This window comes from Antedon bifida, chromosome 9 (genome assembly GCF_963402885.1).
Source record: "Antedon bifida chromosome 9, ecAntBifi1.1, whole genome shotgun sequence".
NCBI lineage: Eukaryota > Metazoa > Echinodermata > Crinoidea > Comatulida > Antedonidae > Antedon > Antedon bifida.
Window position 1 is genome coordinate 4,093,811 of NC_136234.1, and position 25,408 is coordinate 4,119,218.

At 33.1% G+C, this 25,408-nt stretch overlaps 1 protein-coding gene across 2 annotated transcripts; it reads right to left on the bottom strand.

Annotated features, from left to right (window-relative positions):
• Nucleotides 1-6,360: 6,360 nt before the first annotated feature.
• On the bottom strand, nucleotides 6,361-25,382 carry LOC144852052 (uncharacterized). 2 transcript variants are annotated; one of them, XM_078709745.1, is made up of 8 exons: nucleotides 25,212-25,382; nucleotides 18,907-20,596; nucleotides 18,306-18,448; nucleotides 17,599-17,728; nucleotides 14,784-14,936; nucleotides 13,077-13,137; nucleotides 12,831-12,902; nucleotides 6,361-9,061 (listed from the first exon to the last, which is right to left on the bottom strand). In XM_078709745.1, the coding sequence occupies exons 2-8, from the start codon at nucleotides 20,587-20,589 to the stop codon at nucleotides 8,814-8,816; spliced, it is 2,490 nt and encodes an 829-aa protein (XP_078565871.1). In that variant the 5' UTR covers nucleotides 20,590-20,596; nucleotides 25,212-25,382; the 3' UTR covers nucleotides 6,361-8,813. The 2 variants fall into 2 exon arrangements, with proteins under 2 accessions (XP_078565871.1, XP_078565872.1); XM_078709746.1 differs by lacking the exon at nucleotides 12,831-12,902.
• Between the last annotated feature and the right edge of the window lie 26 nt (nucleotides 25,383-25,408).

The window sequence follows — 25,408 nt, forward strand, 5'->3', positions numbered from 1 at the left end:
TCCACTGTCTACACTATCAAACCTTATGTGACAATGTGATGTGCCCATATATGGACATGATGATGTCATATCACTAACAAATTTGGGAATATCACTACCATATTTGAGAAGATCACACTTTTTTTGTCAAACTTGTTTGATAGTGTAGACAGAGATTTAAGCCTTGTTTGATTATTATGTATTGGCTGTCAGTGAGTTTATTGATATAACAATTATTATTATGATTATAATATGTAACAAAATGTATACTTACAGTATCATTCCATTCAACTTTTATTTCAACATAAAGAACACATTTTGGTAATTTTTGGATTTTAAAAATAAATGAATAATTGTTTTATCATGTAATTTTTTTTTTAAATAGCTTCTTGAGCGTTTTCAGATTTTGGAAGAAGGTGGAGGGGAAGGGGGCTTTACAAAAAAATAGACATTGGGACTCTCATATTTTATTTTCCGGCCTTAAGCTCTGTCTACAATATCAAACTTTATGTGACAAAAAATGTGATGTGCCCATACATGGACATATCACCACCATATTTGGGCACATCACACTTTTTTTTGTCAAACTCAGTTTGATAGTGTAGATAGAGCTTAACGACAGTGTATTCTGGTTGTTCATATTTTCACACGGGATAACTAAACTAAACTAAATGTTAATCTATATAATGTGCTCAAACACATGTGAATTTACTAATTGTATAACCACCTACGGTTAATTTTTTTTTTTTCAAATGCGAGGAGGATAGTGAATACTGAATACCAGACCACTTCATGTTTGTTTAAAATTCAGATATGACTTAATTATTCAAAGTATAGGTTTATATTCATTAAACTATGATTAGGTTTTAATTCCTTGTATAATGTACAAGTGCATATTATACGTATAAAACAGTGCAAGTAGACGGACTTGCTTCGCATTGTGATCTAACTGATTTCCATAACAAACGATTTTGTGCTCGTGGCGTGAACAATGGTTGTGAAATGTGTGTGCTAGACCACATCTGCCATTCACTGCCATACTCAATTTCATGCTTTACAAAAGGTTCCTATTATAGATTAATACTATTTGATTCTGACTATCACCCTTTTTGACTGGTGGAAGCTATTAAGCAGATTATACATTGATTTACATGACTTTATATTAATTTTATTAAATATATATTGTCAGGGTCATTTAATGTCACATAATAGTTATTCACTTTGACCAAAAACTGGATTGGAAAAATTATTTACCTGAAAAAATATAATTTAAAGCAAAAGAAAATTAAATAATTGTCTGTCAGACAATGAGTTTTTGGTTAAAATTATTGTTTATAAGTGAAATGATTATTGTTTTTTTTTTTCTACAGAAGTGAATAACTTTATTAAAAATGCAAAATGGCCTGTTAAAAGTTTGATTTTATTAATCTTCATTTTTCATCATTTGGGGGACAATACATCTTTAATGTTTTATTTTTTTATATCATTTTCTCCTTCAATTATCCCTATTATTAATATGGAATCAATTAATTATTCTAAAAATATAGCGTAAATTGATACATTTTATTTATATTAACATAATCGCTTAGTGCTTTGGCGTGTCTCGCAGGTTAAAATGTGTAAATAAAGTTGCATTTATAGAAATAGAGCCTGACAATAATAAAACATCAATATTTGATAGATCATGGATTTTTTTTTTTAAATGTCTTTAGGCACATGTGGCCAAGGATTACCAATAGTAAATTAATCACTGTCCTATCAGATAGATGGTACAGTAATCCCCCTGAATAGGGACTATTTTGTGAACCAAATTCACCAGGGTAAACCCCTTTATGCATGTTTTTTACCTTTTATTTTCTAAAAAACTGGACCATATGTAACAGGTGCTACATCTATAACTGATATGTTTTTATCCTGTATGAATATGTTTTGAAATAAATAAAATAAATAAATATATAAAATTATATTTCTCGTAAAATTTCTACCTAAACTATTGATTATTATATTATATTCTATATTATATTATTATTATAAATCAGTGGTGGCTATAATGTAATGATATAAAATAGTATTTATAAAGTGCATATATTTACTACTGTAGGTAGTCTATACACTTTACCATAGTTGTTGGTTACTGTCTATCCAAACAGCTGGTTACACTACCAGCAAATTGAATATCTTTACCTTTAAAAGCCGATTCTGATTTAGAGAGAAATCTGCTAACAAAGTGTTATTTTATTGTCCTAGTATATTGTTACTTTGTGTATTTTTTTTATTAAATATATGAAATACAATTTTGTCTCTACCCAATTGTTGCTGATACACTAGAACGCAATTTGTTTTTGTTGGTTCTTTATGGAGTACAATGACTCCTTCCTTACAAATATTTTCCAAATTTTATTAGGTCTTTATTTTATACTGCAATGATTGTAACTTATTGTAGTACATGGACATTATTTCTAAAAGTATAAAAGCCAAACTTCAAAGCTGGTGTATTATAACTTGAGGAATTTTGACCAACACAGATATGATCAGGGGTGGGAGAAGGCTCTAAAAATATATGACATTATGCTTCGTCCACTCTACCCTTCACCATTCACTCTCTCTCACCTTTAAAGCTTGGGGGGGGGGGGGGTATGTATTTATATTGTATTGTCTGTTTATGAGGATATCTTTGCCTTTGATGGCATCAGTAGCTAATAAAATTGAATATATATTTGGTTATTAGGTTTTCAGTAAGTTACTAAATTTGAAAATTCAGGTTTCTAAAACGCTACACTATCAAACTAGTTTGACAAAGAAGTGTGATGTGCCCAAATATGGTAGTATACCCAAATATTTTTAATTTTTTTTATTTGGTAATCAAGGTTAAAAAACAATAATATATAATACATAGAAAATAGAAAAACAATGGTAGTGGTATGGTAGTGATATGACATTATCATTTCCATATATATATATATTCACATTTTGTTGTCACATAAAGTTTGATAGTGTAGACAAGGCTTTATAGAAAGACAACATCCTTCCTATTTAATACCCCTCCTAACTTAGCAGTTACCCTACAGGGTCCCCCATCTTTACAATGATTGATGTTACCTCTTTCTATGGCTATCAGCAGCCTGGTTCAAGGTTATCATTGTGACATCCTGCAGTTCACATCACGGAAATAGAACGTACACAGATATAATGAGTAGGGCAGCTACACAGAGAAATGTTGTCCCAGAGTTAAGGCTCTGTCTACACTATCAACAAAATGTGATGTGCCCATATATGGACATGATGATGTCATATCACAGAGCTTTAGAAAAGGGGGAAAGAGTGGTTAGTGGTTTAAAGGATGAACCTTAGGAGACTATTACAGTTAGTAGAACCTCTGTTGGGAAATAAAACTCAATAAATGAGTAGGGCTACACAGAGAAAGGTTGTCTGGAGTTAGACTGGATATTCCGAGGAGCAAACATAGTTGGGGAGATCAGCCTTTCAGTTAGTTTATTGCTGGACCTAGGCTCTCGAACCACCTACCTTTGAACATTAAACAAACATCATGATTGAGCACCTTTAAGTCAATACTCAAAACTCACATTTTCTGATATTTTTGGCCCGTGCCATGAGCAATGACTGTTGGAATGGCGCTATATAAATTGAACGATTGATTGATTGATAGAAAAAAAAGGGGGAAGAGTGGTTAGTGGTTTGATGGATGAACCTTAGGAAACTGCTAACATAAGGCACAACCTCTATTGTGGGAACCTCTATTGTGGGAACATCATCTCGACCAAAAAAAAGTGTCCCTTATATAGGACGTCTTTATGTCATTTACAGGGGAGTCACAATGGAGAGTTCTGTCATAACTTGGACAGAGAGGGACTTCCAAACCATTTGCTTGTTCTAAAAAAAACCAAAATAGCGGATAGATAATCAGTTATTTCAGGAAAGAGGATGCTATCAGGGAGGTTTTCACCTCCCTGGTGCTATAAACGATAATGAATATCATTTTAAACCGTCTATGGTGTTAAAAAATCATGTGATAACAATAAAAGGTAAACCAATATTTTAAACAATACAACTTCTAATATAATGCCATAATATTATTCAGTAATTAGTTTAGCAAGGTGTTAACATTATTACTCAAATGGCAGAAGTGGGTCACAGTTCATATCTCAATATCGAGGTTAGGCTGACAGTTCATATAATGTCCATATGTCCAGATTAATTGATCTATTATTTATACTCTATATTGTCCTGTTTTCTGTTAAAACCAATTCACAACTAACAAATATTATTGAAATTAAGATACCAATCTTGACAAATATGTAACAATCATATCTTACAATTACAATAAACACAGAAGATTAATATGAAACATCATTTATACATAGTTTCAGCCTTTTATACAACTCTTATTTGTAACAAATTCTCAGCCCTTCTGTCAACTAAAAATGTTTAAAAAAAATCTAGGTTCTAAAAATTCATAAACAAAAGTAAGCATGAGGGCGTGTGTGTTGGACGCTGGATTATCAATCGTGAGGTCGTGGTTCGAATCCAATTCTCGCAGCATTGCTTATATCCTTAGGCACGGCACTTTACTTACATTTTCCTCTCCCCAACCAGATGTATTAAATGGGTACCCTGTTAGATCAAGACACAACTTTGCGCTGATTTCAAGCTGCATTATGGGAGTATGTTTCCATACGTGTTTGAGGCAAAAAATGGCCGGGGTAATAATGCCTGTGGTATTATCATATCGGAAAAATTAAAACTGGATATTTAATTTGTTTAGAATGGTCACATGAAAAACGTTTAAAGAACGCAACCAGCGTTTTTGCAGTTGTTTACTACACCAGTGTAGGAAGTAACAGCTACTACAGCATACCTTGAGTTGTTTTTAAGCAGCCTAATTTATGACATAAGTTGCGAGAGTTGAATACTTTGGCGGGAGGAAGGAAAAGTCAGAAATCATTAATCAGCGTTCCAATTACTCACTGTTAACTTCAACCTTGCAAAACATTACAAAAATACACCCTTATAGGAAGGATGTTAGTGTTACAACAACAGAAACAATCTTAAACACTGAAAAGCCCAACGTAATCTACTAAACAAATAACTTATCCAAGAAAAAATTAATTGTCAATGACAGCATGAGAAAAACCTATGCATCTGAACGGGCCTTGCTACGATGAGCAAGAATTTGGTAGCGACACACATAGGCTTATCATGAGATGAATCCTGGTACTGCCACATACAGGACTTGAACAACTCTAGCAAGCAGGTAACTACCAAGCTATACTCCACCAAAGGCAAATAAAACAAATTAATTACAAAATACAATTCCCTAAACAAGCTTATTGGAACATAACGTTTGGCTGGCCAGGAATTTGCACAAGTAGTGTTAAGCGAACGTAGAGTGCTGTATTGTGTAGGAAAATTGGGTGGGAACCGACGACGCAACAGTGCTGCAAACATCGCTACATGAAATCAAATCAGTTTGATTTCACACAACGCAAGGCAAAAGAACACTGGAAAACATAGTACAGCGTGTACTCAAAAGTATGCGGGGTGAACCAGGTCAAAGTCTACAGCAACTAACGTATGTCGCGTTGGTTACGTTGCGGTGCGTGCTAGTAGTGGGAACCACATTATAGCGACACAGGCTCACCATTTCCCGAGATGTATCTGGTACTGCCACATACAGGACTTGGATCAAATAGCAACCTGGGGTAACCACCAAGCTGTATTCCGCAAAAGGCAAATAAAACAAATTAATTACGACTTACAATTCACTTAATAAAACAACAAATTTAGTCACTGGAGAATGAGATAAGAAGGATGGAGTGAAAAATAGCTTTGGGCTGGCCAGGAATTTGTGTGTGAAATCATATTAATAATATCGTATGAATACCCACATATATTTTTTTCTTTATTTCTTGTTCAATTACACAGAAAAAAAAGTGTACAATAAACATATTTTCTTTATATATCTCTCTTTCACCAGCATGAATACAAGAACATTGTATGAAAAAATTGATATTACCGTATATATGCTAAAATGAACCCGTTTGACAAACAAACTTTATTTCGCAACTTGATTTGACTAAATATAGTGATCAATTTTCATAATTTTATAGAATAAAAAGAAAAAAATGAAAAAGGATTTGAACATGGGTTCTTTCACCTACAGGGTAAGTGTCAACCCATTAGACCAGAGTCATACTGTAATACAGTAATCCAAGAAAATGTTTTTAATTAGACGCAGTGTTTAATTTTAGATATTAAGTTACCATCTTCTTGTTGAAAATCATCTGCTCATTTTTCACAAGAATATTACCTTTAAAAAAAAATCTTGTAAATTTAAACTCTCCTCAATTTTCAGAGATCATACATGTTTAGTGAAACTAATTTAATAAATAGCATATATTAACTAAAATTCCCCGCTTTCCACGCAAAAATAATTTATTTATATCTACAAATCTTGGAACAGTTAATGTAAAAAGACCAATTTACACAGACAAGCCGTAACGGTAAGCGGGAACGGTAGCTTGTCCCACATAGAATCTGTATCTATCCTCAGCGGAAAACCGCTGTCTGCTTCGCGTTCTGTAAATGGTCAAAGGAATAACATAAATTCTATATTTTTATTACCGTTTCCGCTCGTCTGTGTAAATTGGCCTTTAGTCTATATATATATATACTTATAATTATACTCTAGATTACAATAACAATACACATTGACAAACAATTAGAACATTTTATATAACATTACACTGAAAAAGAAAAACATTATGAATAGTTATACAACAACAATGGTGAATTAAATTTATATTATTATGAATTAAGTGAATAACATTATCACTAAACCAAAAAAAAGTAAATAACAAATTTGAATTTTTTAGTGCAATGTTTGTTACATGTGTGGTAGTTTTTAGATAACAGTGACAGTATTGTCCACATGGTTATAAATGAAATGCGAGGGAAAAAGAATAGACACAAAAAATGTTTAATGATTCTAATAAATATACACTGAATGTATTTGTTAATGAAGACAATGACAGGAAACAAATGTTTTAATTTGACAGTGGCAGATCCAGGATTTTAAAATAGGCAGGGCCTAAAAGTAGTAAACTTAATTTTGATGTCCTATCTTTTGCATTACAATTTGTGAAATTTAGAGGGAATCTGCCTCTGTTTGAAATAGTTATGAAGTGGTATTTAAAAAAATATGTATTGTCCTCCAGACCATGAATGAATATTATTATTATTAAACATTAATCAATTTGCATTTTTAATAAAGTTATTCACAACATCTATGATTTTGACAAAATAAATGGTTAAATCCAACCAAAAACCCATTGTCTGACAGACAATTTGACTATTTTTCTTTAAATTACAGTTTTTTTTAGCAAATAAAAAATATTTTCGATCCAATTTTTGGTCAAAGTGAATAACTATTAGGTGAAATTAAAATGGCATATTCAACAAAATTTTGGGGTTTTTTTCAATTATTTTTTCAGGTGGAATCTATAGTTGTCATTATTGTTGAAATTATGAAATAAACTACTGGTTTTTAATGATTATGAAATTATTTAATTTTGTGAAGAAGCTATTAAGTACAGTAAAATATATAGGTGTAATGTGAAAAAATATATTAATATTGATCTTTAGAATTAACAGATCTTATTATGCTAGAATAAAATTTCAAAATGTCTATTTAGTACGCAATAATTAAATCTATATATACCTAATTGGTAAAGAATATGTTCTTATATATATATTACAAGTATTAAATAAAATGCTTAATTTGTACTAACATTTTTAAACAATATACAATAATAAATTTATTTAATAGGAAAAAAGGAGTTGCTATTTTTAAATGGTAAAAGTTAACTTAAGTAAAAGTGACCAATAGATCTAAATCTCACAGATCGGCCGAGAGTATCCCGGATTTTGAATCACGACTACCGGGTACAGCAACTTTCTGAAGAATTCATCTCTACATGATAGATATAGAATAAACCAGAATTGAATTGATTGCATAACAAATTTATTGTTATTCTTCTTGTGACTATGCCAAAATTAATTGACAAAATCGGTGTACTTTTTTTTTTCACAGTTTTTTTTGTTTCGACATAAAATAATACACACATTGCAGTGCTTGTCTGCAATTGTGAACAGCGTTTATATGAAATAGAAAGAATTCTGAGACGTCTCAGTAAATTTTCAATACAACACGGAAACATGAACGCGAGAATGTAATCAATTAAGACTGCAAATATCATACATAGTATGTGTAAAATTACAGCAATAAAAATAAATATATTTTATTTGAAAAAGAGACTGATTTGTTTCTAGGACAAAAAAACTAAGGGATCGTAGAAATTGAGAAAAATGTCAACTAAGGATCAGTGTGGCACCGCCTAGCTTACGAGGTCACAAAAAAGCCAAATACTGTCCAACTAGTTAAGTGTTCCACTAGATCTGCCATCAATTTAGTGGTAGATCAACTGGTGTGTAGTGTCGGTTTTCTGGTGATGTTTTTCGTTAATTTTCAGAACACAAACTGATTACCAAAATGGACCAGGTATTCTACGATAATTTTTTTTCAATAAGGGACATGACCATATTTGTAGAGTCACCCTTTTTTTTTTTGAGTTGTGTTTTAGTCATGAATCATTATGTTTGGGTTTAACTTCTTTCTGCGAACGGCTCCACCCTATATTTGTGGCAAACTCCAAGACTATTGGTAGTTAGTATGTAACAAGTAAATATGATGGGCTGTAGTTAAATAATGGAATACAAGATATATAATAATGTGCATTTGTGGAATAGTGACATCATCATGAATCGTCTGTGACTGGGTGCATTGGAAACATTAACACCTTTGAGTGCATGAACGAAAGCTGTGCTAAGTTACTAAGTACATTGTTAGCCTCCTCACTTAGATGCTCATCTTTCTTAGGCTGTGCAACCATAGAGCTCTGCATGTTCTTCAAGATGTTGTCCAGGGGTTTTATACTGCTCGTACCTGGAGGCGGTGCCAATGGTGTAGACATTTCCAGGCCTAGAAACTCACTGTCTAATCCACCTACAAAATAAAAAATATTTTACACATAACAAATAAATAAAAGTAGTAGACAAAAAACCTGAAACGTCAGCAAGGATTATTTCATCCTTTATATTTAAACATGTAAAATAAATTCTAATATTTTTTGTAAAGGCTGGTTACTATTAAGATGTACCACAACGACGTACGCTCAAAGGAATTCGACCAATCACGGTATGGACGACAATCGCTGGTCATATTGGTCAATTTACTTGCTTGGGACAAAGCTGTAAAGTTTACAGAATAAATCTATGTAACTTATCACTTAATGTCTAGCGATTTCGCATGAAGGCGTCAAACATTTAGCGTGGCGTCTTTTACTAGATTTACACTATTATCTGCATATCATTTCCTGTATGGAAAAAGCAAGGTCCCAGCTGTGAACGTCTATCAACTTGTTATCAACATCTAACAAGCGATTAATTTCATTTCACAATCATTTGAACATGAAATATGTTGATGACACTTGCATATTATGTTGATAAGAATTAAACATCATGTTGTTATGATTAAATAACTCATCCATTGGGACATCCCTATTCAGGGGACACAGTGCGATTTAGGGGATAGGCCTCCTTCAATTCAGGGGACACTCCGATTCAAGGGGACACTCTGATTCAGGGGATAGGCCTACTTCAATTCAGGGGACACTCTGATTCAGCGGACACTCCGATTCAGGGGATAGGCCTACTTCAATTCAGGGGACACTCCAATTCAGGGGATAGGCCTACTACAATTCAGGGGACACTCCGATACAGGGGATAGGCCTACTTCAATTCAGGGGACACTTCGATTCAGGGGATAGGCCTACTTCAATTCAAGAGACACTCCGATTCAGGGGACACTCCGATTCAGGGGACACTCCGATTCAGGGGACACTCCGATTCAGGGGATAGGCCTACTTCAATTCAGGGGACACTCCGATTCAGGGGATAGGCCTACTACAATTCAGGGGACACTCCGATTCAGGGGATAGGCCTACTTCAATTCAGGGGACACTCCGATTCAGGGGATAGGCCTACTTCGATTCAGGGGATAGGTCTACTTCAATTCAGGGAACACTCCGATTCAGGGGATAGGCCTACTACAATTCAGGGGACACTCCGATTCAGGGGATAGGCCTACTTCAATTCAGGGGACACTCTGATTCAGGGGATAGGTCTACTCCAATTCAGGGGACACTCCGATTCAGGGGGATAGGCCTACTACAATTCAGGGGACACTCCAATTCAGGGGGATAGGCCTACTACAATTCAGGGGACGCTCCAATTCAGGAGACACTCCTTTCAGAGGACACTCCAATTATGAGAACACTTCTATTCAGGGACACGTTGTTGGGTCTCAATGCTGTCCCTTTAATACAGGTTCTATCATATTATGTTTGATACACTTTTTTTGTGATAAAAAATGAATCAATTTAAGATCTTTTGATAACAATTAATCATCTTATTGATAACAATAATTATGAATTAAATATCATAATGTCGATAATACTTAAATATCTTGTTACTAAACTTGACACAAGATTAGTTGCATATACAAACTGATACACTTTACATAAACTATCAAAACTAAAAACATAAAATCAAAACTTAAAATCTGTCAATCACAGAAGTAAAATTAAAAGAAACGATTGGAATTGTTTGTTACATAACCGTCTTACCCCTGCTGTACCTCCTTGATATAATTTCATTCTTTTAATTTGATAAAAGGTGATTCACCCTCCGGTTACATGATGAAGCATATTAAGCAATCTAAACATAATATCTGACCTTGAATATGTATTACTGTATATTGTTTTTGATCTAGATCTCTACACCCAAATAAGTCTCAACAGACAAAAAAAAGACATGCACTTTATAATATACACAGCTTAAAGCTCTGTCTACACTATTAAACTTTATGTGAAAAAGAATGCGATGTGCCCATATATGGAAATGATGATGTCATCACTACCATATTTAAGCATATCACTACCATATTTGGACACATCACACTATTTTTGTCGCTAGTTTGATAGTGTAGACAGAGCTTTCAGTAAATGAACTAATTGTCATGTGACATAGGTACTAATGCACTATACGTACAAAATATAGCGTACCAGTATCTCTAAAAGGAAAGGGTGGAAAAATTGTGTTTGACCACAATTATGATAAATGCTACCAAAGATAATTTTTAGATTATAACGTCATTCAAAAGGAAAAGAAAGGTGTAAAAAACTGTAATTATCAAATTGTTAACTTAAATTAATGAAACAATAAATCTTGTGTAAAGAATTTAAATAATGTTGCATGCAAAAGTAAGAAAAAAAAAAAAAAAAAAATGTTTTTAATCATGATGTATTTGCACAGTATACACTGTACAATTGCAGTGAATTATAATGACCATTGTTTTTTTATCATAAAAATGAACTTCTGTATTGAACTTTGTGGTGAACTGGAGGAACTACCAACATACGGTGGAACCCTTCCTTTAGGAAAACTCTATTCAGGGGATATCCTATTAAGGGGACACTTTCCCGAGAAACAAACAACAGTTTTATGTTTTAAAACTACAGCTAACTCCTTATTAAGGGACACTTCATTGGGTCTTAAAATATAGGAATCTACTGCATACACAATCTTTTATTATATCTACCTCAAACCTCCCAACTCTCCCGATAATTTTATCATCTCCCGCTCTCCGACTAAAATACAATCTTCCTGACATTTCATTTTTCCAAGTTGGGAGGTGTGCCACCTTCTCACACAACTCAAATCATAGAGGCATCCCGATTTTTTTTAAGCATTAACACACGCTCAAGCACGGTAGTCGAGTGAATAATTTACCGGTATTTGCTTTATTTCGTGTTTGTTCGACCCCTTAAACTTGACGTTGTGTAACAGTGTACTTGGCACAAACAAATCTTGAAATTGGAAACATCCTGGTAAGTTGAATTCATTTCCTTTTATATTTTGATGGGTGTGAATATAATTGCAATACAATCTGGTCTAATCAATGCTATTTTTACTATTTTAAGCTCCGTCTACACTATCTTTATGTGACAAAAAAATGTGATATATACGGACATGATGATGTCATATCTCTACCATATGTGGGTATATGATTACCATATTTGGGCACACTTTTTTTGTCAAACTAGTTTGAGAGTGTAGACAGAGCTTTATATTTGTTTTAAGCTTTTCAAAAAAACCCTTCTACATTCTGTACTTATCACTAAAATATTATAGTTATTATAGTAAAAAAATGTTAGTTTTTGTAACAACTCGAAATTCATTTTTAAAAAAATGATCAATATGAATAATGTTGATGAATAATGCAAGAACATTTACAATTAATTTTCAACAAAATTGTTGGAAAAGTTCTGGACATAAAAGTTACGGTAATTTGTATTCATTTAGTGAAAATGTTTTAGATAAAAAATAGATACATTTTTAAACAGTTGGTTAGTTACAAAATATAAAACAAATCTTTAACATCATCTCTATACTACCAAAGACAAAATTCACGACCATATTGATTAGATGAATTCTAAATATCAAAGAAAGAAGCATGAACAAACTATCATAAGTTATATATTCAGAAAAAAACTATAAAATTATTTAACAAAACAATGTAGAAGAAAAAAAAAAGATGAAAAAACCAAAACCATAAATTGAATTGAAAATTGTTAAATATGAAACCAATATCATGCTAAACAAAAGCAACAGTTTAAAAAAAAGATGAGGGCAGTATCAAGTTTGACCTTTACCTGTAAATGACCTTTTGCTTTTGAACGAGGACTTTGTCTCTATGACAAAGAAATCCAAGTTTAAACTGTTAGCTAAAATAAGTAGAAACAATTTTAAATGAATACATTTGCAATCACTTAAAAATCATTTTAAACAAAAAAAAAAGGTTTTGCACAGAAAATTAAATATTTCTTGTAAAACAATGACAAAATTAATTAGTATTATAGTCAACAATCTATGCATATTAATTAGTTAGATGTACCTACCATCTAATGGATTAGTTAAACCACTCCCAGACCAATCAAATTCAAGCTTGGTAGAAGATTCCTACAGAAATTAAACAGAAGAATGTTACAATGACATGAATAAGGATATTAATCATTTGATTAAGTAGCCTATAAAATGTTTATTGCTATTACTGAGGTACTTTATCTATACTGGGATAACTTACTAAAATCAAAACCTATTAAGCTCTGTCTACACTATCAAACTTTATGTGACAAAAAAATGTGATGTGCCCATATATAGACATGATGATGTCCTATCACTACCATATTTAGGCATATCACTACCATCATGGGCACAAATCACACTTTTTTTGTCAAACTAGTTTGATAGTGTAGACAGAGCTTTAGAATCAGAACACTCGCTTAAACTGGACACTCGCTTAAACAGGACACTCGCTTAAACTGGACACTCGCTTAAACAGGACACTCGCTTAAACTGGACACTCGCTTAAATAGGACACTCGCTTAAACTGGACACTCGCTTAAACAGGACACTCGCTTAAACTGGACACTCGCTTAAACAGGACACTCGCTTAAACAGGACACTCGCTTAAACTGGACACTCGCTTAAACTGGACACTCGCTTAAACAGGACACTCGCTTAAACAGGACACTCGCTTAAACAGGACACTCGCTTAAACAAGACACTCACTTAAACCAGACACTTATTTAAACAGGACACTCTCTCATTCAAAAAGGACACTCATTCAAAAAGGACAATCACTTAAACCGGACACTAACTTAAACAGGACATTCGCTTAAACAGGACACTCAGTCAAACAGGACACTTATTCAAACAGGACACTTGCTTTAAAAAATCAGACACTCAACTAAATTTGCAAACAAGATCCAAGCATAATTCCACCCCTTAATTTCGTACCCAGAACACCTTGGATTATACATCACAAGTTCTACAAACTTGTCTTGAGATTCGCACATTGTATACACAAGGTCAGATATGTGTCATTTGACCTTTAGACTAAGGTGTACGTTACAGATAATTCTTGTTCAATACAGAAGATATCCCAGAATCCCTTTTAATTTCTACTGTATTGCAGCACTGTACTTTACTTTTCACACTTTATCATTTTACAACTACACATGCATAGTTCCTACCATCTATCAACACAAAAGATTTTGTTCAATTGCACGTTAGTTAGAGATAACGATACTAGGACAACTACGGTTTCTGCTGTGTAAAACGAGGTGTCTCCTCTCGTTAGTCGCATCACGTCGAAATTAATTATGCATTTCCCTATGGTGTCGATGCCTGGCTGTCCTGGGATCATGTCCGATTCGCTAACAAATCCAAAGTCACATTATGCTATTTTGTTTATCAGTAAAAAAGCTAAATTATGCAATGTCTGATGAGAATGGGGCTGATTAAGCATAATTTAAATGTCTAACGTTTATTAATTTTTAACAGAAAACATTACTTGGGCTAGAAAAAAACACAACACCAGAAAAACAATGCATACGTTACATTCATGTCAAAGTGACACCCCTCCTTTGGGACACCCTTATTCAGGGAACACCTCTATTAAGGGGACACTTTCTCATGAAATGAACAAGGGGCAATATATGTTTTAACACTATGGCTAACCACTATTCAGGGGACACCACTATTAGGACCGATTGTTGAGCCCTAATGGTGTCTCTTTAATAGGGTTCAGTGTCTAGGCTCACCTCATCTGGAATAGCAGCAGGTTTACTGGTAGAGACAAGTGGTTCCTCTGGGACAGGCTCCTGTGGTTTTTCAAGTTTCTCTCCTGCTTTACTTGGAATCAACAGGCCTAAATCTGATGCAAAGATTGGCGTTGGTCTCTTCTTGGAAGACAGCTGAAATAATATAGTTTGAATGTTATAAATTAATGTTTGAAAAAATCCTGTCAGCATTCAAATAGTTTCTCTTTGTAAAATTGGCACAGTTTCACAGCAATTGAGTTTTTAATGCAAAACGAGGCTCCACACAGACTGGTGTGTGACGTCCCTATGTAGACTTGCGCATTTAAAAATTGTTTTTGGAAAATAGATAATTACTATAAAGTACCGAAAACACTAGCATCAAATAACTTAAAAGTATTATAGTTTGACAATATAACAATTTTAGTCGAGTAACAAAATTGTCATGTGTAATTTTGTAGTCTGAGTCTGAGTACAGCCTGGTCAATCAACACATATAGTAGTCAAGCAATACAAACTGTACAACACACTTGGATATATATATAGATATTAGAACATTCATTTGCAATGGTGCCTTGCTGTATATTAACACTACTGTTGGCCTTGCCTAAGTGTCACTCCTACCACCATATATGGTGTGGCTCAGGTCAGAGGTTATTAATACAGTTACACTAGTTAATGAGTTATTAATACACCTCATTGATCACCACAATTATGATTTTCTTGAAATATTTGATGAATTATGAATGTTTTTTTTTTCTAATTCATGTATAATTTCCTGTATTTAAATATATTCATGCATTCTGCTATAATACTATGAATCATAAATTTTAAAATATCATACTTTAAGTTACAGTAAACATTAAAAATGAAAAACTAGGTCAACGTTTTAAAGGTCACACTGTGCATAGTCGTCTAGGTTAGTTATTGTGATACAATTTGAACATACTGTACTATGAAAGGACGAATTCATGATTTACATTTTAGGGTTTTTCCGTAACAAGGCTGTCCTCTGAATAGTGATTGGTCGTAATATTAAGTATATTGCATGTTATTACTTTCAAGAGAAAGAGACCACCTGAATAGGGTTGTCCCAAAAGCGGGATTCTACTGTATTTGTAAAATTATTAATACTGTATTATAGAGTGTGAATATATATCAAACAGCAGGTTGTAAGAATAGTATATACAAGTGATCATGGAATTGCTACTTGGCTATGACAATGAGCCAGGCACTAGGCTTATTACGGTTTAACTCCCTAAGGTCCCACAGGACAGACATATCCAATAAGCAGATGTGTGAGGATCAGAGATAACCAATACAAGGGAAGTTCACATTCATCTAGCTTTCCATAACTCATTATCCAGTAGCAAATTGTCATTTGAAATAGAGGGCAGCAGATAAGTTTCAAACATTTATTAAAGCTCTGTCTACACTACCAAACTTTATGCGACAAAAAATGTGATGTGCCCATATATGGACATAATGATGTCATATCACTTCCATATTTGGGCACATCACACTTTTTTGTAAAACTAGTTTGATAGTGTAGACAGAGCATTAGTGTAGACAGAGCATTAGGACAAGTTCATATACATTATCTGTCTATATCGTTAATACAGTAATATTCAAAGTGGGTGAAAACGGCCATTTGCTATAGAGGGCAGTAGAGTAAATTTCTTACAAATGAATAAGGGATCATGTTAAAGACCCCTTCCCTGCAATTTTGGACGTTTTTTGGAAAATAATACATATATATCACTTTAAAAACATTAAACCATGTCATTCCTTGTCTTAAATGTACGTTTTATGGTAAATTATGATAAAAAGTGAGAAACAATGCACTACCTAAGTAGCTCGCGGCGATCGACCTCTCGTGGACGGTCTTAGGCCTAGCCTAGCTAGGCTTAGTTTTGTAGGCCTAGCTGGTAAACATCGGTAACGTACGAACATCGTACGCTAGCTATATACCTAGCCTGACGTTGTATAGTTGCTGCATTAATTGTCTTTCTATTTTTGCCAGACTCCGTTGATACAAGTTGGGGAAAACCCGGTATTTTCACTGAAAAGTTAGGAGTCTTCCATTTGTTTTTGCCTCACGATCGATCGAAAAGTGGGCGAATTACAGGTGAAAAACAAAAATATCAATCCGCGCGCAATGCATTTTGGGATTTATAGCGGGCCGCTATAATTATTAGAATCGACTTATTTTTCACATTTTTAACCGTTTAAAGACGAAAAAAATTATCGCAATAGGACAATATAGTATTATTTTTACATTAAATATAGTTTGTGATGTTAAATTAGATCTAAAAAACGTAGGGAAGGGGGCTTTAAATCTTCTAGCCAAGAAAAAAAAGAATCTTCTTTAATCTGGTATAGGTATGGTTAGGGACAAAGTCAGAATCATTCTACTGCAGTTACTGCAGTAAATAAATTTTGTACTGCAACAATGTATGATTCTAGTATATTTTAATGCAGAAGTTCATGGGGCTGTCACTTTATTAATGTGTATGATAGTGATTCTCACTGCACCAGAATAAAGAAGACTGTATTAGGTAAATACTTTTTATAAAAGACCAGAAGTATTGGTCTTTAAAACAAACAGACAAAAAGATTGATAATGCTACAAGACAATCGTATAACATTAAGCTGAGATTTTGCATAAACTAAGCATAGTACTGTCAATTGTAAGGAAGAACAACCAAAAACCAAAAAAGCCCACCATTAAATAGAGAAACTCAAACATATTAGCTTAAGTATACAGAATAAGTATAGATAAAAATAAAATAGCAGGCTTATTGTTAGTTATACTTACAATGTTTCTTGTATCTATGGCCAGGGCGGTAAGTAACTGCTTGTTATTACTCGAGTCTGCCCATTGGTATGTAAGTGCGTTTGTTTTCTCCATATTCTGGAGTTGATCCCATATATTTATAGCTGCAAGGCTGAAAGATAAAACCCAGCATTTAAAGTTCATTAGGATACATTACACACCTTGTACCATAGAGAAATAAGTTTACAAACACCTTGAAAGCATAGATGCATGTCATCTATTATAGAGGGCTGGAAAAAGCATGATGTACAAGTGCAATCAGAGGTACTTAATTGAATAATTGCTTGAAATTGCTAAAAAAATAAAAGCTTATTGTACCTAAAGCTCTGTCTACACTATCAAACTTTATGTGACAAAAAAATGTGATGTGCCTATATATGGAAACAATGATGGCATATCATTACCATATTTGTGCACATCACACTTTTTTTGGTCAAACTAGTTTGATAATGTAGACAGTACTACTACTAATTAATAGTAATATTATGTAAACCTTATATAGGACTTAATGCTCACAGTCTCTATATGCTTCACCTTACTACACTGGTCACTGTATTAAACAATGTATATACTACAGTACAATGTCTACTACAGCATATGTGCAAATAAATTGGAAATATATACTTATATGATGTATTACCCAGTTACAATAGCTAACAGGTGTAACTGTGTGTTTTATAATTAATTACCCTGTCTTGTTCCTTTTAAGCTCATCATTTGTTTCCTTTTTAATGACATCAAGCAGAAGGTTGATTGTGTTGTCTGTGTCGACGTCGCCATTGTTACACGGAAAACAAAAACGGAAAACCTGTTCCAACTTGTTTCCAGACACCTAAAAGAAAAAAGTTTTTAAAAATAATATTTATGCTCCGTCCAACAAAGAAATGTAATTTCAATTATCATATTATTGTTATTGAATACATTACATTTGCATTAAAATAATAATACAGGTATTGCATCTACTATAAATGAATTTTTATGAAAATACAATTATATAGCATGTTTTAATTCATATTTTATTATTATTTCATATGATAACACTGTCACTAATATTGATTTGCAGTTGCAATTGTAGAGAGTAATTATTGACTTTTTGCTGTGGAGTTCTGTAAATGTTGCAGTGTTAAACAAACTGTTTCTTAATGAAATTATTTGCACAGTGGCGATTGTTTTGTACAAATGGGAATTGAAGATATCATAGTAGTGTAGATAGAGGTATTGACTAAAAATGTAAACATCAAAAATAATATTTTGTAGTACTCTTATTATAATAGTATTAATTTTCTATACCTTGGGTATTTCTGCTACTTTTGGTTCACTTGGTGTGGTGCTAAACTTTCCAAAATCATCTGAAGTTTTGTTACTGGTTGAAAAACTGCCAAAATCTCCAAATTCGTCATCCTTTGGTTCCTTCTTTGATGATTCTTGAAATGTACCAAACTCCCCAAATCCAGTACTCTTTTTTGGGTCATTTTGAGAAAATGCACTGAATTCAGATGTGTTTGATTCTTGGAAGGTTCCAAATTCTCCAAAACCATCATCTTCAGTCTTAGATGTCTGTTGGAATGATTTGAAGCCTTCACCAAAATCGTCATCATCTTTCCTCTTTTCTTCATCAAACTCTTGCTTGTTAAAGTTTCCAAAATTACCAAAATCATCTGAAGAATTTGTTTTGGACTCAAATTTGCCAAAATCATTTGCTTGTTGTTTAAAATTGTCTTTCGACAATGGTGGTGGTTTTGAATCAAAATCACCAAAATCATCTGAATTATCTGCAGATTTTACATCAAAATCACCAAAATCATCTGATTTATCTGCCGGTTTAGAATCAAAATCACCAAAATCATCTGATTTATCTGCAGATTTTGAATCAAAATCACCAAAATCATCCGATTTAATTACTGGTCTCGAGTCAATTGCACCAAAATCACAATCTTTATCTTCAGAAACATTTTCAGATACAGTGTTCTGTTTTTTATGTAAAACAGTTTCAGATATATTATTTCTAATCGGTGATGTGAAATTTGCAAAATCATCATCTTGAAATTGAGCGTTAGCTTTTGTTAAACTTTGAGATTCATTGTCTTTCTGACTAGAAGTGGAACCTACTGGTGTTTTGTCATTCAGACCATCAGATGATTCTTGGTCAGTTTTACCACTCCTTTCTGAGTCAAAGTCTTCAAAACCATCATCGTGGTGACCATCATCACTCAAGGTATCAATTTGGAATGCATTGCTTTTGGGAACTATTCTATCTTTCTCTAAGGTCATTGCACTTTCAGAGTTATTTACATTTTCCAACTTATCGTCGCTTGATTCTTTTAATCGTGTATCAAAATCAATTTCTTTAGAGTTTTTAATTGGATTAAATGTTTTTGAGTTTTGATTATCACATTGTTCGTCTTTCCCCCTGGAAGGATCTTCCTCATCTGGAGAATTTCCAGAAGCTGCACCAGATGTAAAGGCACTGAAATCAGAAAAGTCATCATCCATACTGGATATTGACGTACTGTCTTTTGAAATGGCATCTTTGCCATCATTTGAGCTGTGAAATTCAGAAAATAAATCAAGTTTTTGTTTTGTACCATCTATTGTTTCAAATTGATTATGTTTATTTTGCCAATCATCTGGGTTAGACGAGTTTCCATTTGTCAGTTGAGTTTTATCAGTTTCTTCAGTAAAAGTATTAGAGGACCTATTTCCATTAGAGGCATCAGCAAAGTCACCAAAATCATCACCATTTTTTTCAAAAGAACCAAATTGGTCTCCATTTCCGTTATGTATACTATTACTAACAAATACATCTGGTTTGGATTCTTTGTGACCTTTACGAGTTGATGGTGTTCCGGCTAGGTCAGATGAGTAGTGAGAAAATGATCCAAAATCGTCCTCATCGTCATCAAACCCACCGTCGTCCATAGGTGGTGGTGACGCGGAGACCATAGGAATAAAAGGCCCGTCGGTTGAACTCATGGTGAGGCTGAAAAAAGTAAAACAATTGTTATTAATTAGATGTTCATCAACAAAAGATTCTTTCGTTTTTCAAATCCGAGACAAACTATATACGGTATATCCTCAGATTATGGACTAATCCCATCCCCTACTTTATGTCTGATTTCACTAACATATATATCCCTGGGTATAGTCCCAGACATTGACTTTTGGTCTGGATGTAGGCCTCTCTCTTGCCAGTTCAAAAGAGTCTTTACAAGAAATGCTTATCAATCATTTTTTTTCCTGAATCAGGGCGATTCCCCAGGTATAGCCCCCCTACCCCTCCCACCCAAAGTCGTCCCAATTTTGTGTTCTAGGGGGGGATATATATCAGAGGATATACGGTACTACTATAGTAAGTACATACTATTTATTTAATAGTATTCATTTCCTTTTAATGAAATATTCTTTTAATGATATTCCAATAATTGATCTCCCAATACGGCTATATGAATTCATAATTTAGAGTCATTTAGACATGGGTTAAACATACGATTACTATTAATATCAAAATTAATTTCTTTTTATGATAATTTATCTAGTCTGAAATAAATGCAAAGATGTTTCATTCTGATAATATTAATGACCTTACATTAGATGTTACATTTACAAATTACAGCATACACATTACTTCAACAAGATGTCTAAACAGATTAAACTTTTAACCCTATTTCCAAGATGGAGACTATAATACTCGGAACACAAAGCGTTTCTACAATCGCCACGATGGAGGCAATACACAACAAAGACCCATTCATCATTAACTACATGAGCATAAAACAGACTTTTGTGTAACTGCCTACATAATTTGGAACAATAAACAACAATGAAACACTTTGAAGTCTTAAACACCACCCTAGGGGTATCTTTTACAAATAAATTATAGTCCAATTAGCAAATTAAACTCTTAAAACTTTCGGATTTATGATGTACAATATACACCACTGTATCTTTTTAGGTTATTATAACTCTCTCCATAAGTGAAGAAAGCTTTGCTTTAATATTATATTATGTAATTTACTATAAAAAATGTCTACAATTAACATGTCAGGTGTTATACTATACACATGTCGTCACATAAAGAAGAGAAATGGAATTGTCCACATGGAGAGTAGTACCGTATATCCTGTGGTATAATCCCACCCCCCTAGAACACAAAATTGGGCCGACTTTGGGGGGTGGAACTATACAAATAAAAATTATTGGTAAACATTTTTTGTAAAAACTCATCTGAACTGGCAAGAGAGAGAGAAAGAGAGGCCTACATCCAGACCAAAAGACAATACTGGTACTATACCCAGGGATATGTCTGTCTGTGAAATCAGACATATAGTAGGGGGTGGGATTAGACCAGACATATTATGGTACTAGTAATGTTGGTTTTACCCAGCTTTAGTTTGCATACAGCAAAACTGACACTGGGAGCTACTTCAATGTTAAAATGATTACAGATTGAACTCTGCTGGAATAAAATAATTATAATCATATTAACAGATGAGGAAGTAAACCAATGCTAGAAAGAGGAACACCAGAAGGAACAATAAACACAAAATGTGTCCCATGAGGAAAATCACAAATTTCTCTGCAAAACATAATAATCTATAAATCTACAAACAATTTGATTTAGATATAGATAACTTTGTCAAGTAACATTCTAAAAGGATGAATCATGTCAACAATTATTTTACTGCAGTTACTGCAGCATTTTATTTACTGCAATATTATATGATTTTTCAATGGAGAGGTTTATGAGGCAGCCCCTGCAATAGTTTGAAGGATAACCTCAAAAAGTTAAAGAAAAAACAAAATGTAGTTACTGCAGTAAAGTAAAGAATAATTTAGAAATGATCGCTTTAGTTTCTGCAATAGAATTTTACCAAAAGAAAATATATGAAACCGCAACAAACAAAATTCAGTACAGTACTTACAGTTACAGTGATATACAGTAAGGCCAGTATTATGGTTTTTCTGATCACTAACAGTGTTACACTAACAGTTTGCAAAAATCCCATAAACTATCTTTAATCTACTACTGGAAATAATTTGACGATAATTACGACACAATCTCAAGCTTTGTTGCATAAAACACGAGTATAAGTGTATCGGCTTATTCAAGCGGAAAGCAGTATTAGAAATGTACATAACACTCACAAGACTATGCTCCAGAGGCTTTCACGTGGAAAATATGAATAAGACAATGCGTCTAAGGTCCGTAACACCATGTGAAAAAAAATTTGTATTGTATTTCAATGGTAAAGAAAGTTTTCTGGTTTTTCTCACCAGGTGTAAGATTGAGATTACAGATTTTGTGGTAAAATTCGTAACAAATAACTTTCTTTGCATTGTAATGTGTATACAATAACCAACAGTTACTGATTACATAATAAACAAAATTGCACAGTTCTATTATTATAAAATTACGCAGATATATTTCCTGAATAAAACTTCCCCCATTCCCCTATATTTCAGTTATGTTTTGTCCAAATTCAATACTAGTCTTTTTATAGGAGAAAACTATACAGTATGCAGAAAATTGTGTCAGCTCCTATGTAAAACTCTGTCTACACTATCAAACTTTATGTGACAACAAAATGTGATGTGCCTATATATGGACATGATATGACATCATATCACTTCCATATTTGGGCATATCAATACCATATTTGGGAACATCACACTTTTTTGGTCAAACTAGTTTGATAGTGTAGACAGAGCTTTATAGGTTAAATGAAATCAGCTTGTATGTCTTGATATCATTCATTTTCTTATAAGAGATTAAAACCAAAGGTCATGCAATAGATTTAGTTTTTAGACTTAAACAGTACTTATGGCAGATTTACAATAAACATACATTTACAAACATGCATAGAGTAGAACCATCACAATAGGACAGAATGCATGGCTGTTAATAAGTACCAGACTAAATGTTAACAAATACAGTACTACTAGATAAGCCAGCCATCAATGTCATTTGAATTATTACAAAAAGGGACTTTTTTAATATAAAGAACCATGGTATGAAAGACCAATAGAATTCAGTCATACCGCACATCTGCTAAAGCTCTGTCTACACTATCAAACCTTATGTGATGAGAAAATGTGATGTGCCCACATACTGTATGGACATGATGATGTCATATCACTACCATATTTGGGCATATCACTACCATATTTTGGCATATCACTACCATATTTTGGCATATCACTACTTTTTTTGTCAAACGAGTGTGATAGTGTAGACAGAGCTTTAAAGATAAAATTCTGTTGACATTCAGAGAAAACCAAGAACATAAAAAGTTGTTGGTGAATAATGATCTCATTAGGACAGTTGATCAACACAGAGGCCATCCTAAATCATCTTATAGCCACTCAGAGACATTGTTAAACCCCACAACCACCAACATGAACCCATGGTTTTTTATCTTTTTGTTCTGAAATTCATTCATTCTCATCCATTCCTCTTGACATCATTAATACTTACATTAACAAAGTGGGACTGATAAGTAATATAGATCTTTTACAAAACCCTTTAAAATTTCATAACAAAACATCAATCATTAATGGTAATTATAAAGATAAAGGGTTGTTAAAATAAAGGGCTGTTGAAAATAAAGAGCTGTGAAATATGCATCCTAAATAAGTATAGACAAACAAGCAAGGCATAATAGTAATACCCTGTATGATTGTTTGAAAGTGACCTGAGGTTAAATATCATATGGAAATATTCATTATTATGTTAATTATTTGTTATCAATAGGTGGTTTTAACTCAATAAGGATGTCTATTGTCATATCATAGACAAACATTTCATTTTTAATAATTACATTTTTGTATTCATTGTATGCTTAGTTTATTAAAATTGGTTTAATCTGCAGTATGTACTACTGTATGCAATGTAATGATGTGTGGGTGACTGTAGAATCAAAGATTATTTCATAAATATTTATCAAAAATCGCTGCTCAATAATGCAATCAGATTTATTTTTAAGCTTTTTATATTTAACTTGAGTAGAAATAAAATTGTAATTGAAATTTAATTTGTAAAAAATTGTGTTAATACATTTTAATGAAATTTATTCCATTTAAAGTACTGGTAGGCCTATTAAGCTTTAGGAAATATTTATCTAACATGCTTTTTTATATAAATTGATTGAAACAGAATATCATGGCCTAGCCTAGGCCTATTATTAAAAATAAAATGGCAACAAGAATTTTCCTCTTTTAAAGATTTTTTTTAAAAAAAAGAGGCCTCCCTATATCCTGAAAATTAAAAATCAAGAAAACATAATTACAAATATTGTCAATGTTTTGATAATTGAGTGTTATGTTTTACCAGAAAGATTAATAATACATCAATAAAAGACATTGTCAACACAACAGCAGGCCACTAGAGATCTTACCACTCTGCATGCCAGGAGGAGGGATGACGATATAAACACGGCAGACGATAATCTACCAACTGTCTCAGTCTGCTGCTGCCTCACCTACCTACCTAGGCTAGCTAGGCCCAGAACCGGAAGGAAGCCTGAAAACAGGTCCGTGATTATGTCAGATATACATGTAAATTCATAATGAAAACCCTTAACAATTAAACTACTTACTTTTATTGATAACAATTTTAAACACAACTTATCTCAACCTTATAAAAAGATTTTAAAACATAACTGAATTGATACTGATCTCATCATTAACACTCATCTCTTTTTCGCTAAAATCGCCATCTTTTGATAATGCCGTATTTATAGAGGGCGTTTTCAGGAGGCGTGTCAATCACACACGGCACGACTGATTTTAAAAT